Source organism: Scylla paramamosain, chromosome 8, assembly GCF_035594125.1.
Source record: "Scylla paramamosain isolate STU-SP2022 chromosome 8, ASM3559412v1, whole genome shotgun sequence".
NCBI classification, from domain to species: domain Eukaryota; kingdom Metazoa; phylum Arthropoda; class Malacostraca; order Decapoda; family Portunidae; genus Scylla; species Scylla paramamosain.
Window position 1 is genome coordinate 27,514,540 of NC_087158.1, and position 25,000 is coordinate 27,539,539.

At 46.8% G+C, this 25,000-nt stretch overlaps 1 protein-coding gene across 1 annotated transcript in view; it reads left to right on the forward strand.

Moving 5' to 3' along the window:
• LOC135102564 (rho GTPase-activating protein 17-like) overlaps positions 1–25,000 on the forward strand; it is a 52,639-nt gene that overhangs the window by 20,869 nt on the left and 6,770 nt on the right. Inside the window, exon 4 of the mRNA XM_064007844.1 lies at positions 22,605–22,688. Within this exon, the coding sequence (XP_063863914.1) occupies positions 22,605–22,688 (84 nt within the window). The remainder of the gene's footprint in view (positions 1–22,604; positions 22,689–25,000) is intronic.

Below are 25,000 nucleotides of genomic sequence, written 5' to 3' on the forward strand. Positions count from 1 at the left end.
GCTAAAAAAAATGGAAGATTAATTTTCTGCTTTATTACAAGGAAGGAATCTTCACTTAGTCGGGGGAAAAAAATTAATAATGTGTGTGTGTGTGTGTGTGTGTGTGTGTGTGTGTGTGTGTGTGTGTAAACGCGAGCTCATTACTCTCAAAGTGAGCAAAAAATCAAACTTTAAAACGTCATTTGGCAAAACTATCTGATAATTATGCCCTGTGCGTCGTAGAGTGAGAGAGAGAGAGAGAGAGAGAGAGAGAGAGAGAGAGAGAGAGAGAGAGAGAGAGAGAGAGAGAGAGAGAGAGAGAGAGAGGAGATGGGGTGATTATCGGGAAAGTGTTGGGGTGAGATCGTTGGTTAGCAAATAAAAATAATTAACTGGACCCTCGAGGTGAACCCCAAGTAATCACCTCGCCCCGCGCCCTGCTGGTGGTGAGTGGTGGTGAGTGGTGAGAGTGGTGGTGACTAGGGGTGAGTGTAGTGACAAGTGTGGTCTGTGGTGGTGGTGGTGAGTGGCGGTGAATAGTCTTGAGTGGTGATGACTAGTGGTGATGATGACTAACTGATGGAAAATTATAGTGGTGATAGTGGTGGTGAGAGCAGTGGCGATGACTAGGGGCGAGTGTAGCGATGAGTAAAATGTCTGGTGTCTGGTGGTGAGTGGTGATGATGAGTGGTGACTGACTAGTGGTGGTGACTGACTGGTGGTGATGGTGACTAACTATATATAACTGCTGGATGGTGATGACCGGTACCAACAAAGAGTAACAATGAAAAACAGTGATGCCTGCCGTGGTGGATGGTGATGACTGATAATGATGAAGGACAGTGAGTGATCATGACTCGTGCGTTGCTGGTGGATAGTAAAGATCAATGAAAACAGTGACGGTGGTAGTTATGGTGGTGGTGGTGGTGGTGGTGGTGGTGGTGGTGGTGGTGGTGATAATGAGTGGTGGAGATCAGTGAAGTTGAGTGGCGGGAAGTGAGTGGCCGTAATGATCGCTTTAATGGCACTACTGAATGAGATGGAGGAGGAGGAGAAGGAGGAGGAGGAGGAGGAGGAGGAGGAGGAGGAGGAGGAGGAGGAGGAGGAGGAGGAGGAGGAAGAAGAGAGATAAAAGCAGAGGAGGGGGAGAAAAAGAAGAAGAAGAAGAAGAAGAAGAAGAAGAAGAAGAAGAAGAAGAAGAAGAAGAAGAAGAAGAAGAAGAAGAAGAAGAAGAAGAAGAAGAAAAAGAAGAAAAAAATAAGAGGAAGAAGAAGAAGAAGAGGAGGATTAGGAGAAAAACAACTGGAAAAAAGAACAAAACAAGAAGAGACGAAATGAAAAATAACAAACGAGAAAAAAAGAGAAACAAGACGAAGAAGCAAACAATAAAACAAACAAAACAACAACAACAACAACAACAACATTCCACTCTCCTACACCCCAACCACCCCCCCCAAAAAAAAACTGCTTACCCTTCCTTCTCCCCCTCCACCTCCTTTCCCCGCTTCCCCTCCTCCTCCTCTCCTCTCTCCCTCTCTCCCTCCCGTTCGCCCACCCCAAAAGAATCACACATACCACAACAAACTCTCCACGCAAGTCCAATACGATTCACAGACAAAGTTTGCTCAAGCTACCGCCCGCTGCCCATCAAAAAGGGAGAGAGAGAGAGGAGGAGAGGATGGGCAGGAGGAGGAGGAAGGACACAAAGGAATACAAAGGAAGTACAACCAGCAGTAGCAGCCTTGTTCATGCATACTGGGTTATTTTGGTGGTCAATAAGAGAAAAAGGATAGTGAGTAGGAAAGAGCATGATGAGAAGAAAGGGGAATAAGAGCATGAATACGAAGACAAGCTAATGGATTGTTAACAGGAAGAAATTTAAAGACACTGAGAGTAGAAATGAGAGGAGAGAGTAGAAAAAAAAACAGAAAAGAGAAAAAACTAAAGAAAGAATAAGAGAAGAGCATGAGGAGAGATAGTGGCTGTAGAAATTAAGAAAACAGAGAACATTCAGAGCCGGAATGAGAGAAAATGAAAAAGAAAAGATACTAGCAGGGAAAAAAGTAGTAAAAGCTGCAAGGTGAAAACAATGATAAAAAAAGATAAGTAAAGTGAAACTAAAAATGCTAAAAAAGAAAAGGAAATGAAGGAAAGAGAAAGAAATGGAAAAAATAAGTGTAGAAGAGAGAGAGAGAGAGAGAGAGAGAGAGAGAGAGAGAGAGAGAGAGAGAGAGAGAGAGAGAGAGAGAGAGAGAGAGAGAGAGAGAGGGAACAATTGGACAAGCAAGTGAAAAGATGAAGAAAAAAACAAATAAAACAAATGAAAACATAAACAACGGAAGGGGAGGAAGAAATTAATGAAAAAAGTGAGCAAAAGTGGATGAAAACAAAGATGAATCAGGTGAAGGTAAGAGATGGAGGAAAAAATAGAGAGAAAAGTGGAGGGAGAGAACTGTGGATGAGTAGCAACTAATTAAGAAGATGAAGGTGAAGGGGAGAGAGAGAGAGAGAGAGAGAGAGAGAGAGAGAGAGAGAGAGAGAGAGAGAGAGAGAGAGAGAGAGAGAGAGAGAGAGAGAGAGAGAGAGAGAGAGAGGGTGAAGAGGGTGAGTGACAAGATAAGCAATATTAGGAAATTTATTAAGAAAAAGAGAACGTAGGAAGGGAAATGGTAAACTAAGATATATGAGAGAGAGAGAGAGAGAGAGAGAGAGAGAGAGAGAGAGAGAGAGAGAGAGAGAGAGAGAGAGAGAGAGAGAGAGAGAGAGAGAGAGAGAGAGAGAGAGAGAGAGAGAGAGAGCAGAAGTAAAGGAAGCACTAAAGATATTAAAAGCAAACTACAAAGAAAGAAAGAAAGAAAGAAAAAAAGAAAGAAAGAAAAATAAAATAAAAAATAAAAATGACATACTACCTTATCGAAAAAGAATCAAAACAAAATCTAAAACATGAAAGAAAAACAACAATAACAACAACAACAACAAAGAGGAGAAAGAAGAAGAAGAAGAAGAAGAAGAAGAAGAAGAAGAAGAAGAGGAGGAAAAAGAAGAGGAGGAGTAAGGAAATAAACAAAGGATACGAGGAGAGGAACACGAGGAGAGGAAGAAAAATAGAAGAATCAGGATGGTGATGAGAGGAAAACGAGACGAGGAAGGAAGAATTAAGTGAGGAAGGAAGAGGCCAAGGTCAGGGAAATGATAGTGAGAGAGAGAGAGAGAGAGAGAGAGAGAGAGAGAGAGAGAGAGAGAGAGAGAGAGAGAGAGAGAGAGAGAGAGAGAGAGAGAGAGAGAGAGACACTTCACACCCACTCTCTCGGAAACAGTCACTCCCTTGGGAATCATAAGAACTGAGCTGCTGGTGGTGGTGGTGGTGGTGGTAGTGGTGGTGGTGGTGGTGGTGGTGGTGGTGGTGGTGGTGGTGGTGGAAGCTGCGGTGTTCTCATCTCCATTATCAATCCGTTTCTCAATTTCCATTTCAATCGCCCGTTTCTCCCTCTTAAACTATCCCCACCCGTCCCCCCTTCCCTTCCCTTCCCTTCCATCCCCTTCCCTGCCCCTTTACGGTGACCTTCCCACCTCCTCACCCATTCTATTTCTTACCCCATTCTTTTCCTTAACCCCTCATCACCTCGGTCCTTCTCCCCTCTTTATCCCCTTTCTTTTATTTCCTTCTCCTACTGACATTTCCTTCTCCCTCCTGCTTCTACTACTAACCTTATCCCTCCTCCTGCTCCTGCTCCTCCTCCTCCTTCTCCTCCTCCTCCTCCTCCCTAATATACCTCGTCCGTGCTTCCCTTACACAATTCCTCTCCATTCCCTCCCTGTCCCCTTCACCTCCCCTTCCTCTCCCTCTCTCTTGGGACGAAAAGAATCACAAACAGGCTAAACTAACGCTCAACTCTCGACAGTAAGGGTGAGTGTCGTACTGATTGCTAGCGTCCTATAGCCCTTAAAGACGACTGGAGGTGAGGGGAGGGGAGAGAGGGAGAGAGGAAGAGGGGGGAAAGAAGAAAATGGAATGAGGGAAGGGTGGAGAGGAAGGAGAAGAGGGGAAGTGAGTTGAGTGGAGAGGAGAGAGGGAGCGAATGGAATGGAGGTGGAAATGTGAGGTGGAAATGAGAAAGCTGGGAAGAGGAGGAGGAGGAAAGTGGATGGGGAAAGATTGGGAGAAGAAGAGATGGGGAGTAAGAGGATGGGGAAAGAAAAGGAGACTGAAGGGGGAAGAAATGGGGAGTTATAGGATTGGAAAGGAACGAAAAAGCAGGACAATGATAATAAGAAGAAAAGTATTGATAGGGAAAGGAAATGAGGAAGATGAAGGAAAGAATGAGAGGGAAAGACGAAGAAGAGAGAAAAGGGAAGATGTAAAGAAAGACGAGAGAAACATTAGAAAAGGAGGCAGCAATGAAAAAGAGAAAGAAAAGTGGAGGAGTGAAAGAATATGAGTAACGGAGTAATAGGTTACCTCCACTACCTCCACCATCACCTCCACTCCTATCAGTCAATCCACCTCTCCACCTTTCCCTTATCTCCCTCGTCTCTCTCTCTCTCCAAACTCCTCTTCTTCCTTTTTTCTTCTCCCTTAATCCCTCCTTTACTTTCCATCTCCCCCATTCCACCTTTTCCCTTTCCTCCAATCCACACATCTCTTCCCTTCATCTGCATCTCTGACTACTCTTCATGCTCTTCCTCTCCCTCTCTCTCAGTATTAACGCCCCACCGAGACAAAGAGGTAGAAACAATTAGGAAAACAGAGACAGAGGCTTAGACAGATAGACAGAGACACAGAGGACGAAACGAACAGATGGATGGGGACACAGAGATCAGGAACGAGGCGAAAAAAAAAAAATGCACAAAGGGAAACAGGGAACGAACGCAAGGGAATTAAAACGTCAGGAATGAGGTAAAGTGAGGGGAGATTTAGGGTGAAAGGATGGATAGAGGAAGGAAGAAAGGAAGGAAAGGAGGGAAGCAGTAAGGAACAGCAGGATGATGAAGAGAGACAAGAAGGAGGGAAATAAGAAGAAAGGTTTGCTGAAAAGGAGAGAGACACACGCAGACAGAGAGAAGAAGACATGAGAAAAAAGATAGGAAGAAAGATATGTAAAAGAGAGAGAGAAAGATCCGGACGAAGGGAAAAGGTAAAACGAGAAAGAGGAAAGATAGGATGGGGAGAAAAAGGGAAAGAGAAGACTGAGACAGAGGAAAAGACGAAGAATGACAAGAAAATAGAGCGAAAGAAATAGACGAGACAAGAAGCGCCGAAAGAAGGGGAAAAAATATAGGAGAAGAAAGAGGCATGGGAGGCAAGACTGAGGAAAAGGAAAAATGGGAGAGAAACGGAAGAAAAGATGAAGACAAGCACGAAGACAGAAAGAGAAATGGAGGAAACAAGGGAAAAACCGCAGGAAGGTAGAAAGAGATGAGGAGAACAAGAGCTGGAGGAAAAAAAGAAGCAAAAAAAAATACGAGAAAGAGAAAGAGAGGGATAGAGGGAGGAAGGGAGGGAGGAAAAAGGCCAGTTGATGGAGGTTTAAAAAAAGGAAAAAAAGGGGAAAAAAAAAAAGATCATTGGAAAGCCCACCTGGTCTTTCCGTGACCCCGACATGTCAACAAATCCACGGAGCTTTGTGGTCCAAACGCTGCCTGTCCTTCTCTTTCCTTCCCTTCCCATTCCTTCCCTTCCCTTCCCTCCTCTTCCCATCTCTTCCGTCCCGTCATCCCATCTTCCTCTTCCTCTCATCGTCGCATTTTCCTCTTTTATCACTTTCCCTCTATTTCCTTCCCTTTCTTTCCCATCCCTTCCCATCCGTCTTGTCATCCCATCTCCCTCTTATCCTCTCCCTCTATCTTTTTCTTATTCCTTCCCTTCGTCATTCGCTCGTTCTTTTGTTATCGTTCCATCTTCCTCCTCCTCTCCTTCTCTGCATGTCCCTTCCTACATTCTTCTCTTCTTTTTTTTTCTTTTTTCATTCATTCTTTCGTTATCATCGCATTCCTCTTTCTCTTCCTCTCTTTCTGTCCATTCCTTCATCCTTCTCATTTCTTGTTTTTTTTTTTCGTTTTCTTTCCATCATTCACTCTTTTTTCATTTGCTGGCTCATTCACTCATCCTTACGAGATTCATTCTTCCTTTTCCTCTCACTTTCATGACTAACTCACTCACACACACACACACACACACATACATACACACTCACACACTCACTCATTGTCTCCCAAGCTATTACTTCTAGTCTTTTGCCTCCTAACTGCCCAATTGGTCTCGTTACTGGTGGTTTCTGCTCGTTCCTTGCAGTAGTAGTGGTGGTGATAATGGTGATGGTGATAGGTAGGTGATAGTGGTTGTGGTAATAGTGATGAATGGTGGTGGTGGTGGTAGTAGTGGTGATAGCGCTAACTGCAATGAGTGATTTTGAAGGATGATAGTGAAGATGAGATAATGGTAAGGATGAATTTGGTGATGGTGGTGATGGTGGTGGTAATGATGATGGTGCTGGTGGTGGTTATGTTAAAGATAGATGATGATTTTTAGTGGCCTTGAGAATAGTGAAACTGGTAATAATGGTGGTGGTGGCGGTAGCGATGGTGATAATAGTGGTAATGATGGTGCTGGTGGTAGTGGTAGCGGTAATGGTGGTGGTGGTGGTGGTGGTGGTGGTGGTGGTGGTGGTGGTAGTAGCAGGAGTCTCCCAGCCTTTCATAACCTCGTACTTCAAAATCACGCTCATGATGTTAGCAGGGTTTCATTGTTTTGCGTGTTTGTTTTCTTTTCGTCTTCTTTCACGCCTTCGTCGCTTCATTAAAACTTCTGGGTGGCGCTGAGACGTAAAGAGCGGGCAGCTGGGGGCGAGGAGGGGCGGGGCAGCTCGACAAGGAAAGGTGAGGAGGAGCAGGAGGAGCAGGAGGAGCAGGAAGGATAGCAGGGTGTCACTAAAGAGCAAATGTTACGTCTTACCATCCCTTACTATATCCTGAACAGTGTTAGATAAAGTTAGGTTAGGTTAGGTTGGGTTGGGTTGGGTAGGGCTGGGCTGGGTTCACTTAGGTTAGGTTAGGTTAGGTTAGGTTGGGTTGGGTTAGGTTGGGTTGGATTGGGTTGGGTTAAATTGGGTTAGGTTGAGTTGGGTTGAGTTAAGTTAGGTTTCGTTTCGTTTCGTTACGTTAGGGTATCTTGAAAGGTCTATTCTGAACACATTACTAAGTTAGGTTGGGTTAGGTTAGGTTAGGGTAAGGTTAGGTCAGTGGATATCTAAGGCCTTACGAAATACATAACCTATACGTCATCATTGTCGTAATTATACAGGTGAAGAAATAATTATTGTCCTCACACCTGACAAGACCCATCAGGGAATGAGCAAGAGTCTGTCAGCGCAGGTTTGCTTCAGTTTGGGAGAAAATGACGATGAAATTGACTTTACTTTACAATATCTCACAATGACTAGTTGCTGCGGAGCCTTAATTCAATCAGTCAATCAATCAGCCAGTCAGCCAGTCAAACAATCAATCAGTCACACCAACACGAGACACTCCAGACAGGCGGCGCGTCACCTCAGGGAATAAGTTACAAGGGACGAGCGCGGCGCATCCACCTCTGCCAGTCTCTTGTCACATGGGACGTTCATACTTTAAGGCCGTGCAGCTGAACCGACGCGGGGCTCATTGCAGCAGCACGCCTGGTGAAGGGACGCCCCGACCACCGAGACAAGGCGCCCTTAGTGAGATAAGGCGAGGAAAAGGGAAACAAGCATAAAACAACACGCTGTCCTGGCCTTCATAAAGAAAGCGAAGTGAGTAAGAAGGGCGGCGTGTGATGCCCGTCACTCACCACCGCGTTATATAACAGGCTGGGTGGGGGAGAGGGCAGGGGTACTCAGGGCCTGACGCACGTCCTCCCCTCCTCCCCGCTGCGTCACTTACCTCCACGCTGCACTCAATGGCCCCCGCTAGGCCTGCGTTCCCCTTTGCCCTCCCCTCCCCTCTCCTCTGCCTACATGAAGCCTTTTACGCCCATGACTATAATATCAAGTCCACGTCTGTGTGAGGCTCAGCGCACCGCCGTTCCACCTCCTCCACCAGCTCCACCCGCCCCACCGCCACTGATCTCCAACTAAATCCCCAATTAATACTTTTATAACACCCCGCACAAAAAACCGGAAAACTGCCGCAATTCAATTCAGGAAATACAGCAATCAGTTTATTCAGTATCACACGAGGCAGTCAACGGGATAAACATATAAGCGTTACTCGTGATGCTGTGAGGCGGCTCCGCTTCCTCGCCTCACCGCAGGCTGGACACAGCGGCGCCGCCAGTGTTGCAAGCCTTGTTTCACTGCTGACCAAAATCAAGTTTGCAATAACGATCGGTATGTGTGTGTGTGTGTGTGTGTGTGTGTGTGTGTGTGTGTGTGTGTGTGTGTGTGTGTGCGGCCATCAGCGTATGACATGCTCCCCCTGACCGAGTTGGGAGAAGCGGCGGCCGTGTGGCATCATGACGTGCAGGAAGGCGCCACGCTCCACTGACCCTCTCACACTTGGAGGGACATTCTTTCATAGGAAGGAAAAAATTATCCATTGCTCTATTATTTCTTCACATCCTGGTGCTGTGACGCGCCACGCTGCACCAGGCAATGACGAGCCAGCATCTTCACACACACACACACACACACACATACACACGCACTGTATTGTTAACATGTGAACATAAGAACTTAAAAACATAGCATAATGGAAGCTGCACGAAGCCATCAGGCCTACACGTGTCACTCCATGTATAGAACAAGCTTACCTGTTTCCACCTACAATCCTATCCCATAAATTTACCTAACCTTCCTATAAAGTATGTGAGCTGCTTCTTGACATGCAGATCCAAGTTTACCAAAGAACATACGGTAGCAGCCAGGCGACTTGCAGTAACCGTGGATATGAATGTGTGGAAGAATAGAGGTGGTGTGGGATGAGACAGCAACACCATCATAGGAGTACTCACTCTGAACCCTCAATACACCAAGCACCACTCCATCTTACGCGCGAGGAGAAGCCAGGAGAAGCAACAAGAGCCTCGAGGAAGTGTGAGACGCAGCGGCACCATTATCAACTTCTCGCGTGGTAATGAAAGTGGAGCGAGAGAGAGAGAGAGAGAGAGAGAGAGAGAGAGAGAGAGAGAGAGAGAGAGTAAAGAAAAAGAAAAGTTTCCGAACCCTCTACCTATCCACCTCCATCATCAATCTGCATTGCGTCCCAAATTCACGTGTTAATCGTAATAAATGACTACGTATTAGAGAGAGAGAGAGAGAGAGAGAGAGAGAGAGAGAGAGAGAGAGAGAGAGAGAGAGAGAGAGAGAGAGCAAAGATCCTTCCATTTTTCCTCTCCGCGGGTCACTTCACTGGCTCAAGTTCGTCCCCGTGTCTCCTCGGCTCAGCGTTTGATGCCGCGGGAACTCGCCGGGACCTCTGACAGACTCGAACAGTACACCGAAACCTGACGCTCTTCTTGGAATGCCGGGCGAAGGTTGGGAGGGGGAGAGAGAGGGAAAAAGACACAGACAAACACACACACACAGTCACTCGGCTAGATTCGACGAAGGAAAGGAGAGAAATGGAGAGAGGAATAAACACTGGCAGGCACATACACACAAAGTCGATCGAAAGAAGGGAGAGAAACGGAGAGAGGAAGAAGGAAGGAGAGGCATACACACAGTCAGTCAGTCAGTCAACTATACTCAACGGAAGGAGAAGGATAGAAAGAGAAAGAGGAAGAAAGAGACATACACACATTCACAGCCAGTCATTCATCTTTGCAAAAACGAAAGAAGGTAGACAGACAGAGGAAGAGAGAAAGATACACACACACACACACACACACACACACACACACACACACACACACACACACACACACACACACACACACACACACACACACACACACACACACACACACACACCATAAGTCGGTCAGTCTTTAACAGCACCAGATAAAACCCTACATCTGTTTCCCTGCTCCTTCTTTTCTCCCCTTCATTAAGTAACCCCATCGCAGCCATTACGTCAGATGGAGCATAAAGGAGCCTATAAACCATTACACAGCCTGGGAACTGCTACAGCCAAGGCCTACAGCACATCACACATCAACACCATTAGGCCTACCTACCTTACCTATAACTCTCCTCTCCTCACACACTGTTACTCCTGCGCGTCTTTCTCCCTCTCTCCCTGCAATCCACAATCCTTCATCCTCTTTGCGCTGCGCTGGCTTGATGCTCCTTCCAGTCTCCCCATGTTTCACTCAGCGCCACCCCGCCTCTCCTCGCCTCGCCCCGCCCCACCTCGACCCTCGCCCCGCCGACACCGCAGCCTCATTCCAGCACTTAGCAATCTTTCGCCTCTCCTTACTGCTGCAGTCCATTAATATTACGAGTTTCTCCCGCCTCTCTCTCTCTCTCTCTCTCTCTCTCTCTCTCTCTCTCTCTCTCTCTCTCTCTCTCTCTCTCTCTCTCTCTCTCTCTCTCTCTCTCTCTCTCTCTCTCTCTCTCTCTCTCAAGAAGTCACAGTGTCGAAAATCGTACGGAATCCATGAGGCATTCTCTCTCTCTCTCTCTCTCTCTCTCTCTCTCTCTCTCTCTCTCTCTCTCTCTCTCTCTCTCTCTCTCTCTCTCTCTCTCTCTCTCTCTCACACACACACACACACACACACACACACACACACACACACACACACACACACACAATACACACAGAGAGAGAGAGAGAGAGAGAGAGAGAGAGAGAGAGAGAGAGAGAGAGAGAGAGAGAGAGAGAGAGAGAGAGAGAGAGAGAGAGAGAGAGCCAGAAAGATAGCCCGGCGTGTTATGCAAATGGCCGCCATCTTTCGTCCCCAGCCCCGTTATCGCTGTATATCTAATTAATCTCCTTGCCTCTTTGCTCCCGCCGGGGATTTTGGCATCACTCTTTAGGTGTCATTTGACCCTGCAAGTGGTGGTGGTGGTGGTGGTGGTGGTGGTGGTGATGGTGGTGGGAAAAAATTCTTGCAAGTGATATCAAGAAAAGACGAAATGAGTCGAGGTCGTGGTGGTGGTGGTGGTGGTGGTGGTGGTGGTGATGGTGGTGGTGGTGACAAAGGAGAAAGAGTAGAGGTGATAGAATGACAGGTACAAATGAAGGAAGGAGGAAGGAAGGGATAAAGAAGATGGAGGTGAGAAGGAAAGAAGGAAGGAAGGAAAAAAGAAAAATAGATAGATAGATAGATAGATAGATAGATAGATAGATAGATAGATAGATAGACAGACAGATAGATAGATAGATAGATACATAGATAAATAGATAGAAAAGAAATAAAAGATAATCACTATTACTAAAAACAAATATACACACATTCTCTCCCACCACCACCACCACCACCACTACCACCACCTACGCCACCACCACCACCACCAGGCCAGCAGTGGATACATATCAAATACTCATGAATATATTTCCTAATCTAGCAAACTTTTACTCTACATCTACATTTCAAATCCAACGCATTTCTTTTTTCATATATTTTTTTCGGCTTTTTACTTTTTTTATCAGTTTAATCCTTTAGTGATGCGAGGGAAAGAAAATACATAGAGTGAAACTGAAAACAAGAGGGATAAAAGCCATCTCTATTAATACACTTGAAAGAGAGAGAGAGAGAGAGAGAGAGAGAGAGAGAGAGAGAGAGAGAGAGAGACGGTACTTATACTCCACATATCCCCATTGCATCTAACTTCTCTCTCTCTCTCTCTCTCTCTCTCTCTCTCTCTCTCTCTCTCTCTCTCTCTCTCTCTCTCTCTCTCTCTCTCTCTCTCTCTCTCTCTCTCTCTCTCTCTCCCCACATCGGGCATCCATCCCATTTCTGGTCTCCCCGCAGCCTCACACCTGACTCTCACCAGATCGAGTTATCTTCACCGCCAATCGCTCTAATTCCATCCTCTCCCTCCCTGCCCGGACCAACGCAACACTCCCCCACTGCTCCGCCGGCCAGCTCTCTTCCAGCACCAGTAGAGAAAATAAACAATAAAGAGGGTAGCAAAAATAACGAACATTGAACACATGGCACAATGAGAAGGGAAGAATGTCATGACTTTTTTATCAATCGGATGGTGTATGGGGATGGGAGTCACTGGTAGTAATTGTGTAGAAGTAAATGAATGATAAAAAGTAATGAAAATAGCGAATTCTGAACATATGGTACAAAAAGAAGAGAAAAGGAACGTTATAATCTTTTTGTATCAGTCGAATAGTGGATAAAAATGGGAGGAAGATCAATTACTTCAACTATTTTTTTTTTTTGTGAGTGTGTTAGGATACACTTGGTTAGGTTAAGTTAGGTTAGGGTAGATCAACTTAGGCTACCTTCTTTAATCTAACCCAAGCTAACCTAAACTAGCACACCATACACCACACCACACCAGAAAGAGACACCCTACACCACAAACAACCAACTAAAAACAACACAACAAAAACACAAAACACAAAAGCCAAGCCTGCTACCAACAAATTCAACCAGACGCCACCACACAACCCTCGCACAACCCCACGCCAGAGAGAGAGAGAGAGACCCACACCACACAACAAATAAATAAACAAACCACACGAACAGACAGACAAACAACCAGCCATCCAGGACAGCACCTCTGGGAGTGAAGAGGAAAGTCCCAAAACGTCCCAAAACAAGCAATATTCCCAGACGCAGAAGCACAGATGGACACAAGAGAGAGACCTTGATCTTGACGCCTCCTCGCTGCTGCTACTCGCGGTCTGGGTAGCATCAGTGCAGTTCGGAACTTAGATCAGCTTTTCCTCATAAACCTGATTGTGGGTCGCCAGAGGAGGAGTTTGGGAGGCAAGGAAAGGACAGCTTGGGAAGGGAAGAGGGCGAGGAAAAGGAGTACTATGAAAGAGAAAGTAAATGAAGGGATTGTAGATGGAAAAAGGGAAGTGAAATCTTGAAAATTGATATTATGACATGAGGGAAGGTACGAGAGGGGAAAAAGATGAGAAGGGGGAAGAGGGGAAGAGGAAAGGGTGTACTATGGTAGGGAAAGGGAGAAGGAGGGACTGTGGATGGAAAAATGGAGGTGAAATCGTGCAAATGGATATTATGACGAGGGAAAGCACGGGAGAGAGAGAGAGAGAGAGAGAGAGAGAGAGAGAGAGAGAGAGAGAGAGAGAGAGAGAGAGAGAGAGAGAGAGAGAGTTGTTCAGGTTGGCAGAGATAAGGAAGGGGAGAAGGAAGGGAAGGTACTGTACTGTAGGAGAAATAGATAGGAAGGGAAAAAAGAAGGGGAGACATTGTTATCGGAATAAGAGAAGGGTGGATGGAGGGGAAGTACTGAAGGAGAGGAAAGAGGAGGAAAAGGAAAGGAAGGAAACCAGAGGCAAAAATTGAGGAAAGATATTTAAGAAGAATAGAACAGAAATTAGGAATGGAGGAGGAGGAGGAGGAGGAGGAGGAGGAGGAGGAGGAGGAGGAGGAGGAGGAGGAGGAGGAGGAGGAGGAGGAGAAGGAGGAGGAGGAGGACATCATAAAAAAAGTTAATGATAAGAGTAAAATTTAATAAAGAAGGAAATGATCAAGTGGAGAGAGAGAGAGAGAGAGAGAGAGAGAGAGAGAGAGAGAGAGAGAGAGAGAGAGAGAGAGAGAGAGAGAGCACGTCAAATTTAGTCTTGCTGACCACAAGTTGAGATATTGTGTGTATAACCTCTCTCTCTCTCTCTCTCTCTCTCTCTCTCTCTCTCTCTCTCTCTCTCTCTCTCTCTCTCTCTCTCCATGCATCCCAATCAATTTCCTCCCTCCTCGTTCCCCTTCTTCCCCTCCTTCCCTCTCACTCTACATATCATATACCCACTCACCCCCCCTCTCTCTCTCTCTCTCTCTCTCTCTCTCTCTCTCTCTCTCTCACACTTTATTCCATTTTGATACGAGGATAATTGGAATAGACAAACAGCTGACACTTCGTTCTCTCCCCACTGTCTCTCTCTCTCTCTCTCTCTCTCTCTCTCTCTCTCTCTCTCTCTCTCTCTCTCTCTCTCTCTCTCTCTCTCTCTCTCTCTCTCTCTCTCTCTCTCTCTCTCTCTCGTGTAAAGGGCAATCATTATACACACTAAACACGCGTACACAGGAATATTGGATCGTGTTTGCCTCACACACACACACACACACACACACACACACACACACACACACACACACACACACACACACACACACACACACAGCCTCCAAGAGTGAGTGGACGAGTCTGATTCAATTTACTGTTTCTCTTCCTCCATTTTCTCACTCACGCACTCACACACGCACGAACGAACAGAAAGAGAGAGAGAGAGAGAGAGAGAGAGAGAGAGAGAGAGAGAGAGAGAGAGAGAGAGAGAGAGAGAGAGAGAGAGAGAGAGTACAGGTAGATAGATTTTTAGCACGTAATATAACAAAATTTTACACCAATAACTTTCAAAGAGGCTGGTCAGAGAGAGAGAGAGAGAGAGAGAGAGAGAGAGAGAGAGAGAGAGAGAGAGAGAGAGAGAGAGAGAGTAGCAGTGACGAGGAGGACCCAGCAACGCCATGACAGAGAGAAGGGAGAGAGAGAGAGAGAGAGAGAGAGAGAGAGAGAGAGAGAGAGAGAGAGAGAGAGAGAGAGAGAGAGAGAGAGAGAGAGAGAGTGAGAGAGAGAAGGGGGAGGAGAGAGAAAGAGAGAGAGAGGGGAGGGAGAGGAAGACAAAGAAAAAGGGGACACACAGAGGCTAACAAATGTAGGAGAGGAAGGGAAGGGAAGGCAAGGCAAGGGAAGGGAAGGGAAGGGAAGGTGAAAGTTACAGACGAAAGGATGCAATGAGAGATAGGAGAGGTGGGAGTGAAGGGGAAACGTAATGAAATAGGGGGAAGGAGAATAAAAAGAATGGAAAGGTATAAAAGAGAGACAAGAATGTAGAGAAGGGGGAAGAATGATAGAAAAAAAAAAGGAAAGGTATGAAGATATATGTGAGAAGAAAGGAGAACAATGAATAGGAGAGAAATAAGAAAAAAAAAAGGGGGTAAGGTGATAAATGTGAAAACAAGAAAAGGAGGATAATAAATGGGAGGAAAAAAGTGAAATGGAGTTACAGAAAAGGGAAATAAATCAGTCAGAAAGGAGGAGAGAGAGAGAGAGAGAGAGAGAGAGAGAGAGAGAGAGAGAGAGAGAGAGAGAGAGAGAGAGAGAGAGAGAGAGAGAGAGAGAGAGAGAGAGAGAGAGATAAAAAGCACTTGTAAAAAAAATCTAATAAATAATGAAAGAGAAAAACATCTGATCGTACTAAGAATAATAAAAAGAGAGAGAAAAAAAAAAAAAAGATAATTAGAGAAGAAAGAAGAAGCAAAATTAATAGATGATGATAACAATAATAAGAAAAATGGTAATGACGAGGGTGAAGAGAAAGAGAGAGATGGCGGTGAAGATGGAAGGAGAATGTAAAAGAGAAATAAAGGTCGTGAAGAGAAACATCAAGGGAAGAAGGAAGGACATAGAAAGAGAGAGGAGAGAATAAGTGGGCATATAAAATTAATCTTGTCATGAAAAGAAAAAAAAAAAAAGTGTCGGCCATTGAGAGAGGGAGCCATCGGCCATGCTTAGATGGTGGCTCTCTCTCTCTCTCTCTCTCTCTCTCTCTCTCTCTCTCTCTCTCTCTCTCTCTCTCTCTCTCTCTCTCTCTCTCTCTCTCTCTCTTAGACGTATTATAGTGTGAAATTTAATGCGGAAGAAGATTAGAATTCTCTCTCTCTCTCTCTCTCTCTCTCTCTCTCTCTCTCTCTCTCTCTCTCTCTCTCTCTCTCTCTCTCTCTCTCTCTTAATTATTCATTCTCTACCAATTACTCTTCCTCGTGTTTTTTTGTTTGTTCATCTTCCCTCATCTACATTCCCATTAACCTGTTCTCTCTCTCTCTCTCTCTCTCTCTCTCTCTCTCTCTCTCTCTCTCTCTCTCTCTCTCTCTCTCTCTCTCTCTCTCTCTCTCTCTCTCTCTCTCTCTCTCTGTCTCCCTCCTTCGTTATTTATGTATTTATTCTTCCCTTCTTTCTTTTAATCTGTTTATTTACTCATTTCATGTTGTTTATTTCATTAGCATTTCCTTTTGTTTCCTCTTTACTTTCATTTCTCGATATTCCTTTTATTTACTTGGTCGTGTTTTTCTTCTCTCTCTCTCTCTGTCTCTCTCTCTCTCTCTCTCTCTCTCTCTCTCTCTCTCTCTCTCTCTCTCTCTCTCTCTCTCTCTCTCTCTCTCTCTCTCTCTCTCATTTGATTTCTCTAGCTTTTATAAGAGCTTCTATAATCACACACACACACACACACACACACACACACACACACACACACACACACACACACACACACACACACACACACACACACACACACACACACACACACACACACACACACACACACACACACACACACACACACACACACACACACACACACACACACACTTACTTGGAAGGGAAGGGAAGGGAAGAGAAGAAGGTGGCTGCTGTGGAATATTCAGCCGTCTCTCTCTCTCTCTCTCTCTCTCTCTCTCTCTCTCTCTCTCTCTCTCTCTCTCTCTCTCTCTCTCTCTCCCGCAAATAAAAAGAAAAAAAAAGGCCTTGGTAAGCGCATTAGGCGGAGTTTAATGGTGCAGTGAATCAATAGGAGGCGGCAAGCGATAGCAGTGGGGAATGTAAAGTATTAGCAGCGACCCCAGGTACATTGGTGGGGCAGGTAACCTCAGGCAAGGACGCCGCGTGGGGACCCTAAGAGAGAGAGAGAGGTTGAGATCTATATTCTAAAACACTTCCCTGCCGCACCAACACTACATTCAGAAAAAGCTTTAGTTGAAAGTACATGTGTTTTTAAGGGTGTTTTTTATGGTTCTACTGAGAGATTAACAACATTTCTACATTAATAACGGGGATAAACACTCTTGGGAACCTGGCTAATCATCTCTGTGGCCTTTAAAAATAGTCGCGGTGAGGGAGCAAGGCGTTTCGATATACGAGCCGGAGAAAGAAAGAAAGGTGAAAGGTAGACTGAGTTCCAGCGGAGGAGGGCGAGAGTGGTGTTTTACGAAGCATCTGGGAGAGGATTGAGAAGGGGACACGTGGAGTCTTAAGGAGATTCAGGTAGGGCTTAAGATGGCAATAATGGTCTTATAGGGTTGCAGCAGTGGATTTAGACAAAGGGGGGATCTTGGAGGTTTAAATAAGAGAAATGGGAGTCTGGTGCTGGAGTAATGAGTGGTCAGGCTTGATGCTCGGTATGACGGGAAGAAAAGTTATCTCGATAGGAATTAATATCTTAGTGGTGACCGTGAACTTAGACGAAGGGGGAAACTTAGAGGTTTAAATGAAAGGAATGTTGATGTTAGAACGAAGACAAGAGAGAAAACTAAACATTACTTATCCACCATTCCACCACTCGCAATATTTATCGAGCCAACACAAAAACGCACAGAAAAATCAAGTTCCCTTACGTCAACAACCTCGGAGTGTTACAACAGCGAATTACGACAAAGGAGAAACCTTAAACATTACCTAGCCATCTTTCCGTCAGCCGCAACATTCATAAGACCATCACAGACACAAAGAAAGATCGAGCCTCAGTATATGAACAACCTCGGAGCGTTACACCGGCAAATTTAGACAAAGGAGAAACTTTAAACATTACCAGTAAAGATAAAAGCAGGTTAGCGACCGGCACATCACGAGTGAGGCTTCGGGGTGGCGCAAGGAGCTTCACACGACAGGATGGAGGCTTTTAACAACATAAAAGGAGACTTTAAACATCAATTAGAGCCTGAGGCAGCATCAAAGGGCGCTTGGAGCAATAACAAAGGTCTCAACGCGGCATGAAAGAAGATGTGGACACCCATGGAGCTTACCACCCCTGCGAGGCGGCTTGAAACACCAGCATAAAGAGTCTTAGAACACGTAACAATGATTCGGTCACTAGCGCAAGTCTGCAAACAGTTATCGAGGTTTTGTAATATTCCTGCAACATTGGATCCTCAGAATACATAACAATGCTTCGGTCGGTCATGCGTAAGTCTGAAAACAATCACCACGGTTTTGTAATACCCCTGCAACGTAATAGTCTTAGAACACGTAATAGTGCTTTGAATCACTAAAGGAAATCTGAAAAAATCGCCACAGTTTTATATTTGCAGCACAATCACCAACATAAATCTGAAAACAATCACCGCGGTTTTAAATTTGCAACTTACGCGTCTCAGTGCACGTATGAATGTTTCGGTCATCAACAACGTAACCCTCAAAAGAATCACTACAGTTTTATGACATCCCAGCAACATAAGAGGACCTCAAAACACGTGAGGATACTTCAGTCACCAAAAAATCCAAGAAAATCACCACAATCTTATGCCGTGCCTGAAACATAAGACTCAAAACATACAAGAATATTTCAATCACCAGCGCAAACCTTAAACATCCCCACCACAGTCTTATAATACTCCCTACAACACAAGAATCTCAAAGCTCGTAGGAATACCTCACCCACTAACACAAACACCAAAGAGAAAGTAACCAAAATTCTACAACACACCAGCAACACAAGTCCCAAAAAATACCAGAATGCATCAACCACCAATACACACAAAAAAAAAAAAAAAAAAAAATCACCGCTGTTTCACCACATTTTCGCAACACAAGTCTCAAAATACGTAATAACACTTCACCCACGAACATGAACCCCAAAAAAGCTGCCACGGTTTTATTACACGTCTGCGGAGGGGCGAGAATTCAGACAGCAACAAGAACCATAGACAGAAAGTTTCAAACAGCAAATGTGAGTTGGGATGGGCAGCGGGAGGGAGTAAAAGCTTAACTTGAGGTAAGGAGAGTACCTACTGGGAGGAGAGGAGAGGAGAGGAGAGGAGAGAAGAGAGAGAGAGAGAGAGAGAGAGAGAGAGAGGGTGATGAAGGGAGACAGAATGATGCGAGGGGCAGAACAGGAGGAGGGGAACACAGCAAATGGAAGTGGCTGGATGAATGGATGAGTGGATGGATGGATGAATGTGGCAAGAGCAAAGAGGAAGAGGAGGAAACGGACTAACAAGGAAAAAGAGGAAGACATACGAACATACAGGAAAAAATGTCAGGAAATTAGCTGGTTTGTAATGTGGGTTTTAGCTGAAGGAAGGAAGGAAGGAAGGAAAGGGAATAGAAGGGAAGGAAGGGATGGAAGGGAAGAGAAGGGAAATAAAGAAGAAAGGAAGGAAGAAACTTGAGATATCGGTAGAGACATAAAAAGTTTTGCAATCTCTCTCTCTCTCTCTCTCTCTCTCTCTCTCTCTCTCTCTCTCTCTCTCTCTCTCTCTCTCTCTCTCTCTCTCTCTCTCTCTCTCTCTCTCTCTCTCTCTCTCTCTCTCATTTCCTTCTCCCTTACACACCTCCCTATATATATATATCTCCCTCTTTTCTTCTCTCTACACACCTAACCATCTCTCTCTCTTCCTTTTCCTCCACCTCCCCCTTTTTCCTCCCCCCACCCCCCAGCAGGAGCAATAGCCTCGCCCTTCCCTAATGGAGGTCATCCTTCTCCCGGAGTTTCTTAAAGGTTAAAATTTGCCCTCAGGTAAAATGTAGGTGTTCATTCCTCGCTGGTATTAACCTGGCACGGGGGAGAGAGAGAGAGAGAGAGAGGGAGTGGGAGACGGGGTAAGAGGGGAGAGAAAGGGACACGACGACAAGGAGGAAAAATGAGGATAGTGAGAATAGGAGAGGAAGAGGAGGAGGAGGAATAAGAGGAGGAGGAGGAGGAGGAGGAGGAGGAGGAGGAGGAGGAGGGGAGGTTTAGGGACAGGGCCTGAGGGTATAAGGGTGATATATGTCAAGTTTTCTGTCGTGTTATGAAGGTGTGGTGGTGGTGGTGGTGGTGGTGGTGATCTGGTGTGGTGGTGGTGTAGTGGTAGTAGTATTGGTGGTGATGGTGGTGGTGGTAGTTGTGGTGGTGATCGTGGTGGTGATGGTGATAGTGGTAGTGGTGGTGTTAGTGGTGGTGTAGTGGTAGTAGTACTGGTGGTGGTGGTGGTAGTGATAGTGGTGGTGGTGATAGTGGTAGTGGTGGTGTTAATGGTGGTGGTGGTGGTAGTTGTGGTGGTGGTAGCTGTGGTGGTGATAGTGGTGGTGGTGATAGTGGTGGTGGTGGTGTTAATGGCGGTGTAGCATGTGGCAAAGTGGGATGTGGTGCAGCGTGGCAAATCGCGGTGGCAAATTGCAGTGTGACAGGGAGCTGACGTGACGTTTGGCGGCGTGACGCGGCGTGACGTGCGCTACACGCTGCCGTGACGCGGGCGGAGTGACGGCGTGGCGGTACAAAGCGATGCAATAATGGCTGGCGTGGCGGTGACGAGTGGCGTGGCGTGAAAGTGCAATGTAGTGATGGCCTGGCGTGGTATGGCGTGGTGTGGCGTGTGCTGGCGTGGAATTAGAGTGCAAAACAGTGATATATTGATGTGGAATAGTATTTTGGTGGCGTGGTATGGCATGGAGAGTACAAACCTGTGATATGTTGGCTTGGGATGGCATTTAGGTGGCGTGGTATGGCGTGGTATGGCGTGGTATGGTGTGGTATTACAGTACAGAGAAAACATTAGAATACGGTTAAATTACAGTGACAGCATTCAGTGACTTCACGTGACATGAGAGCGCAGAACAAAGACAACAAAAAAGCCAGGCAGACGTGGCATGGCATTGACGTGGCATGGCTTAGAGTGGCACTGCTGGCACTGCTGGCACTGCTGGAAATGAACGTCCCTACTGCTTGCATGATCAGACACCACCACCACCACCACTACCTATCCCCTCCCTGAACACCCCTCCCCTTGTCCCCTCCCCACCAGCGGGCCGCCTAAGGGGAGAACAGAGGCAAAAGGTGGAGGGAAGTGGAAGGGAAAGGAAAAGGAAGGAAGGGAAGAGGAGGAGGAGGAGGTCTGCATATTTATGAGGAATGTCTGAAAAAAAATCTTGGAGCCACGAACAAAAATAAAAATAAAAAAGAGAGAGAAAGAAAAAAGGCTTTGTAAAGGGAAGCTTGAGTATGCGAAAGGAGAGAAAAGGGTTAAAGGAAAGAGAGCGAGAGGTGAAGGGAGAAGGGAAAGAGAAAGAGAGGAAAAAGGAAGGGAGAAGTGGTGTGGAAGAGAAAGGAAGAGGGAGAGGTGCAGGAAGAGTGAAAGGGAGAGGAGTGGTGTTGTGGAGTGGAAGAGAGAGAGAGAGAGAGAGAGAGAGAGAGAGAGAGAGAGAGAGAGAGAGAGAGAGAGAGAGAGAGAGAGAGAGAGAGAGAGAGAGAGAGAGAGAGAGAGAGAGAGAGAGAGAGAGAGAGAGAGAGAGAGAGAGAGAGAGAGAAGCGAAGGGAGAGAAGAGAAGGAAGAGAGGAAAGGAAGAAAGGAGGAGTGGCGTTGTGGTGTGGAAGGGAAGCAGAAGTGGACGAGGCCAAAGAGGACTGCAACGTCAGCAACCACTGAAGAGGAGGAGAAGGAGAAGGAGGAAGAAGAAGAAAAGAAAAGGAGGAGGAGGAGGAGGAGAGGAAGTTAAGTGGAAAGAAGGCAAAGAAATGAGAGGGACGCAATATAGAAAACACGAAAGAAAAAGCAGATATCAAGAAAACGGGGGGAGAAGGAGAAGGAGGAGGAGGAGGAGGAGGAGGAGGAGGAGGAGGAATTGGATAGCCAGAGGAAAATTGAGAAGCCGCCTACAAGAAGAGTTAGTAAACTGAAAAACGTGAAGGAAATGACGGAAAATGAAATGTAGAGAGAGAGAGAGAGAGAGAGAGAGAGAGAGAGAGAGAGAGAGAGAGAGAGAGAGAGAGAGAGAGAGAGAGAGAGAGAGAGAGAGAGAGAGAGAGAGAGAGAGAGAGAGAGAGAGAGAGGAGGGAGGGAGGAGGGTCTGAGGAAGGCATAAATCACCTCAATGACTGATAATGAGCAAGACAACTCAAGTGCTTGCACCACCCTCGTGTCAGACTGGTTGAGAGGATGACTGGCTGACTGGCTGACTGGCTGACTGATCGGTTGGCTGACTGGCTGACTCGCTGACTGATCGGTTGGCTGACTGGCTGACTGGCTGGCTGACTCGCTGACTGACTGGTTGACCAGTTGACCGACTGAGTGACTGCTTGATTACTGACTGTCTGAGTGGCTGACTGGTTGGTTAGCTGAATGCCTGGCTGACTGTCTGGCTGTTTCGGTGTCTGACTGGCTGACTGACTGGCTGAATGGATAGTTGACTGGCTGGCTGACTGACTGACTGACTGGCTGGCTGGCTGACTGACTGACTGATTAGCTGGATGGATGGATATACGAGTAACTGACTGACTGACTGACTGACTGACGGACGGACAAACTAACTAACCAGCTGAATGAATGAATAAATGAATGAATGAATGAACGGCTCATTGACTGGCAAGCTGACTGGCTGTCATCCCCAACCCACACCTTGATAACAGGTCACTCCCAACCCACAAATCACCTCAACAAAGTCACCCCAACACTATATACACACTAAGCACAGCTCACCCCAGTCCACACCCTAAGAGCAAATCCATAGCGCTCCCTATATGAATTAACGTCGTCTTAACAGATCGACGACAAACAATCACAGCTGAATCCTGCCTCATCCTCTTACTGGGCTGGGAGGCTGCGAGGCGACGAGGTGGGAGGGAAGGTGGGTAGGGGAGGGGAGCTTAGCTGAGCATCTTCCTGTGTGTGTTGTGGTGTTGGTGGTGGTGGTGGTGGTAGCGGTGGTGGTGGTGGTGATAATAGTGCCACGTGAAAAGGAAGGCATGATAAGAGCGGGAGGGAGAGATGAGTCTAGCATTTGTGGGAAGGAATAACACATGAGGACGAATGAGGCGAGTTGATGGGAAGGGAGAGTAGCGAGGAGTGAGTGGGCTGTGGAGAGGCAGCAGGGGATAAAAAAAAAAACTGTGAGACAAGGCGGGGGCAGGCGGGCCGAGGGCGGGATGGAGAGGAAGAGGGAAGGGCCCGGGGCGCCTCACCTGCCAGCCACACACACGCGCCTCCCGCACGCAGCCCGGCGCGGCCAGCATGTTTCCACCACGCACGACGTGAGGAGGAAGCAGCAGCCGCGGCCCAGCAGTGGCGGGATGCTCAGGCACACTCAGCAGGTCCCGTAGGAGCCGTAATACCTCCACGGCTCCCCCAGGAGGGCGCCGCGGGAGGGCAATAACAATATGTGTCTTGCTGCGCCACTGTGGAGGAAATGCTTCATCAAGCAGCAGGCAATGACTGTGTCCAGTCATTCTGCCTCCCTCTGCCTCGCATTCAAGCAGATAGACCTGCCTCGCCCCGTGTGCCTTCCCGGCAGCCTTCACGCCGCGGCCACGAGCCAGCCACGCGTGGCGCTGCTTCACGCCGCAGGGGCAACCACCTCCTTGCTACGGTCCCTTCCCCTCCACATCATCCATCCCTTTACAGTCACGGCTCAAGCCTCAAGCCTCAAGCCTTTACCGGCCCGAGTTGCCGTCACTTTGACATCTCGAGCCTTAGTTTTCAGTCCAGCAGTCCTAAGTCGGCGCAGCCTCCAGCCCTCTGTGGCTCAGTGCAGCCCTCCCCTCCCCCGGCGCTGAGCCGCGGCAGGCATCACGAGAAGGAAAGTAACAAAATGAACCACCGCACGGCAGCTCCACAACGAACCCATTCCTGGCCATCCACCACCTCGCTCTGGCGGGAAATAAATGACAACACAACGAGGCAGGCGTGGGGAGCAGCCTGCGTGAGGACAGGGCGTGTGTGGCATGTGGTGTGTGGTGTAGCAGTACCTCTGTGTGGACAAGGCGACAGACATCACGACAGACATTTAGCACGTCCCAAAACTCTCTTTTTCCACAAGTCAAAGAGCCGCTTAAGCCTAACAGCTTTTTCACGGGCACGAGAGTCTTCCAGCGGTGGAGGGCGGGAGTCCTCGCGAGGGTTTGAGGCACTCGTCTGCACAGAGGCGGCGTTTCCGAGGGCCCTCACCGCCTCCGCCGCCTCGACACTCCTCGAGGCCAGGGAAAATAGCAAACATTAGCTTCATTCCCTTTCTTTCTGCATTTCTTTCCTTTCTTGGCTTTCTGTTGTGAGCGGAAGATGTTGTCTGCGTAAGAAAGAGAAGTGGAGAGAATAGGAGAGGAAAGGAAGCGATGAGGAGGGAAGGAGAAGAATCGCAGGCCAAGAAGGAAAAAAGAGAGAGAGATGGCAGTAGTGCTGTCCTTGAGCATCCTGATGTTAAGAAAAGCGAGACAGGCAATGAAGGGAACAGACGCAAAAAAGGATAAAAAATGGGCAGAGGAAAAGAGATGAAGTCAAGGAGAAAGGACAATGTGCAAAGAGGATGAAGAATACGGATAGAAGAGGAAAGAAAGAATAACGTCAAAGAAAAGAACGGGAAGAGAGAGAGAGAGAGAGAGAGAGAGAGAGGGGGGGGGGGCCGCGCGAAATCTACTACTACATTTACGACTATGCAAGGCGCAAGAAAAAGGAAATGAAGAGAAGGCAAAGTACACACAAAAAGCAAACAAGAAGACCAGATGGGAGTGGACGCCAAAATTAAGAGACAACACAAGAAGGAAAAGGAAAAAAAAAGGAACCAAGAAGGAAACCGGGAGGAGAAAGAAAAACAAGAGAAAGAGGAGGAGGAGGAGGAAGAAGAAGAAAAAGGACCAGAAGGGACGGGGTGAAGAGAGAAAATCAAGGAAAGAAAAGACAGAGAGAAGAAAAAGGGATATTGAGGCAAGGAGAAACAGACAAAGGGAGAGAAGAATAGATGGAGAATTGGAGGTCAGGAAGAATGGAGGAAAGGAAGAGGATAGGAGAATCACTGAAGGAGGAAGAGAAGGAAAAGAAGGAGGAGGCTATAAAAACAAAGAGGAAAGGAAAAAAAGAGAAAGGGAGAGACAAATAGATCGAGAAATGGAGGTCAGGAAGAAAGAAGGAAAAGGAAGAGGGTATGAAAATCGCTAAAGGAGGAAGAGG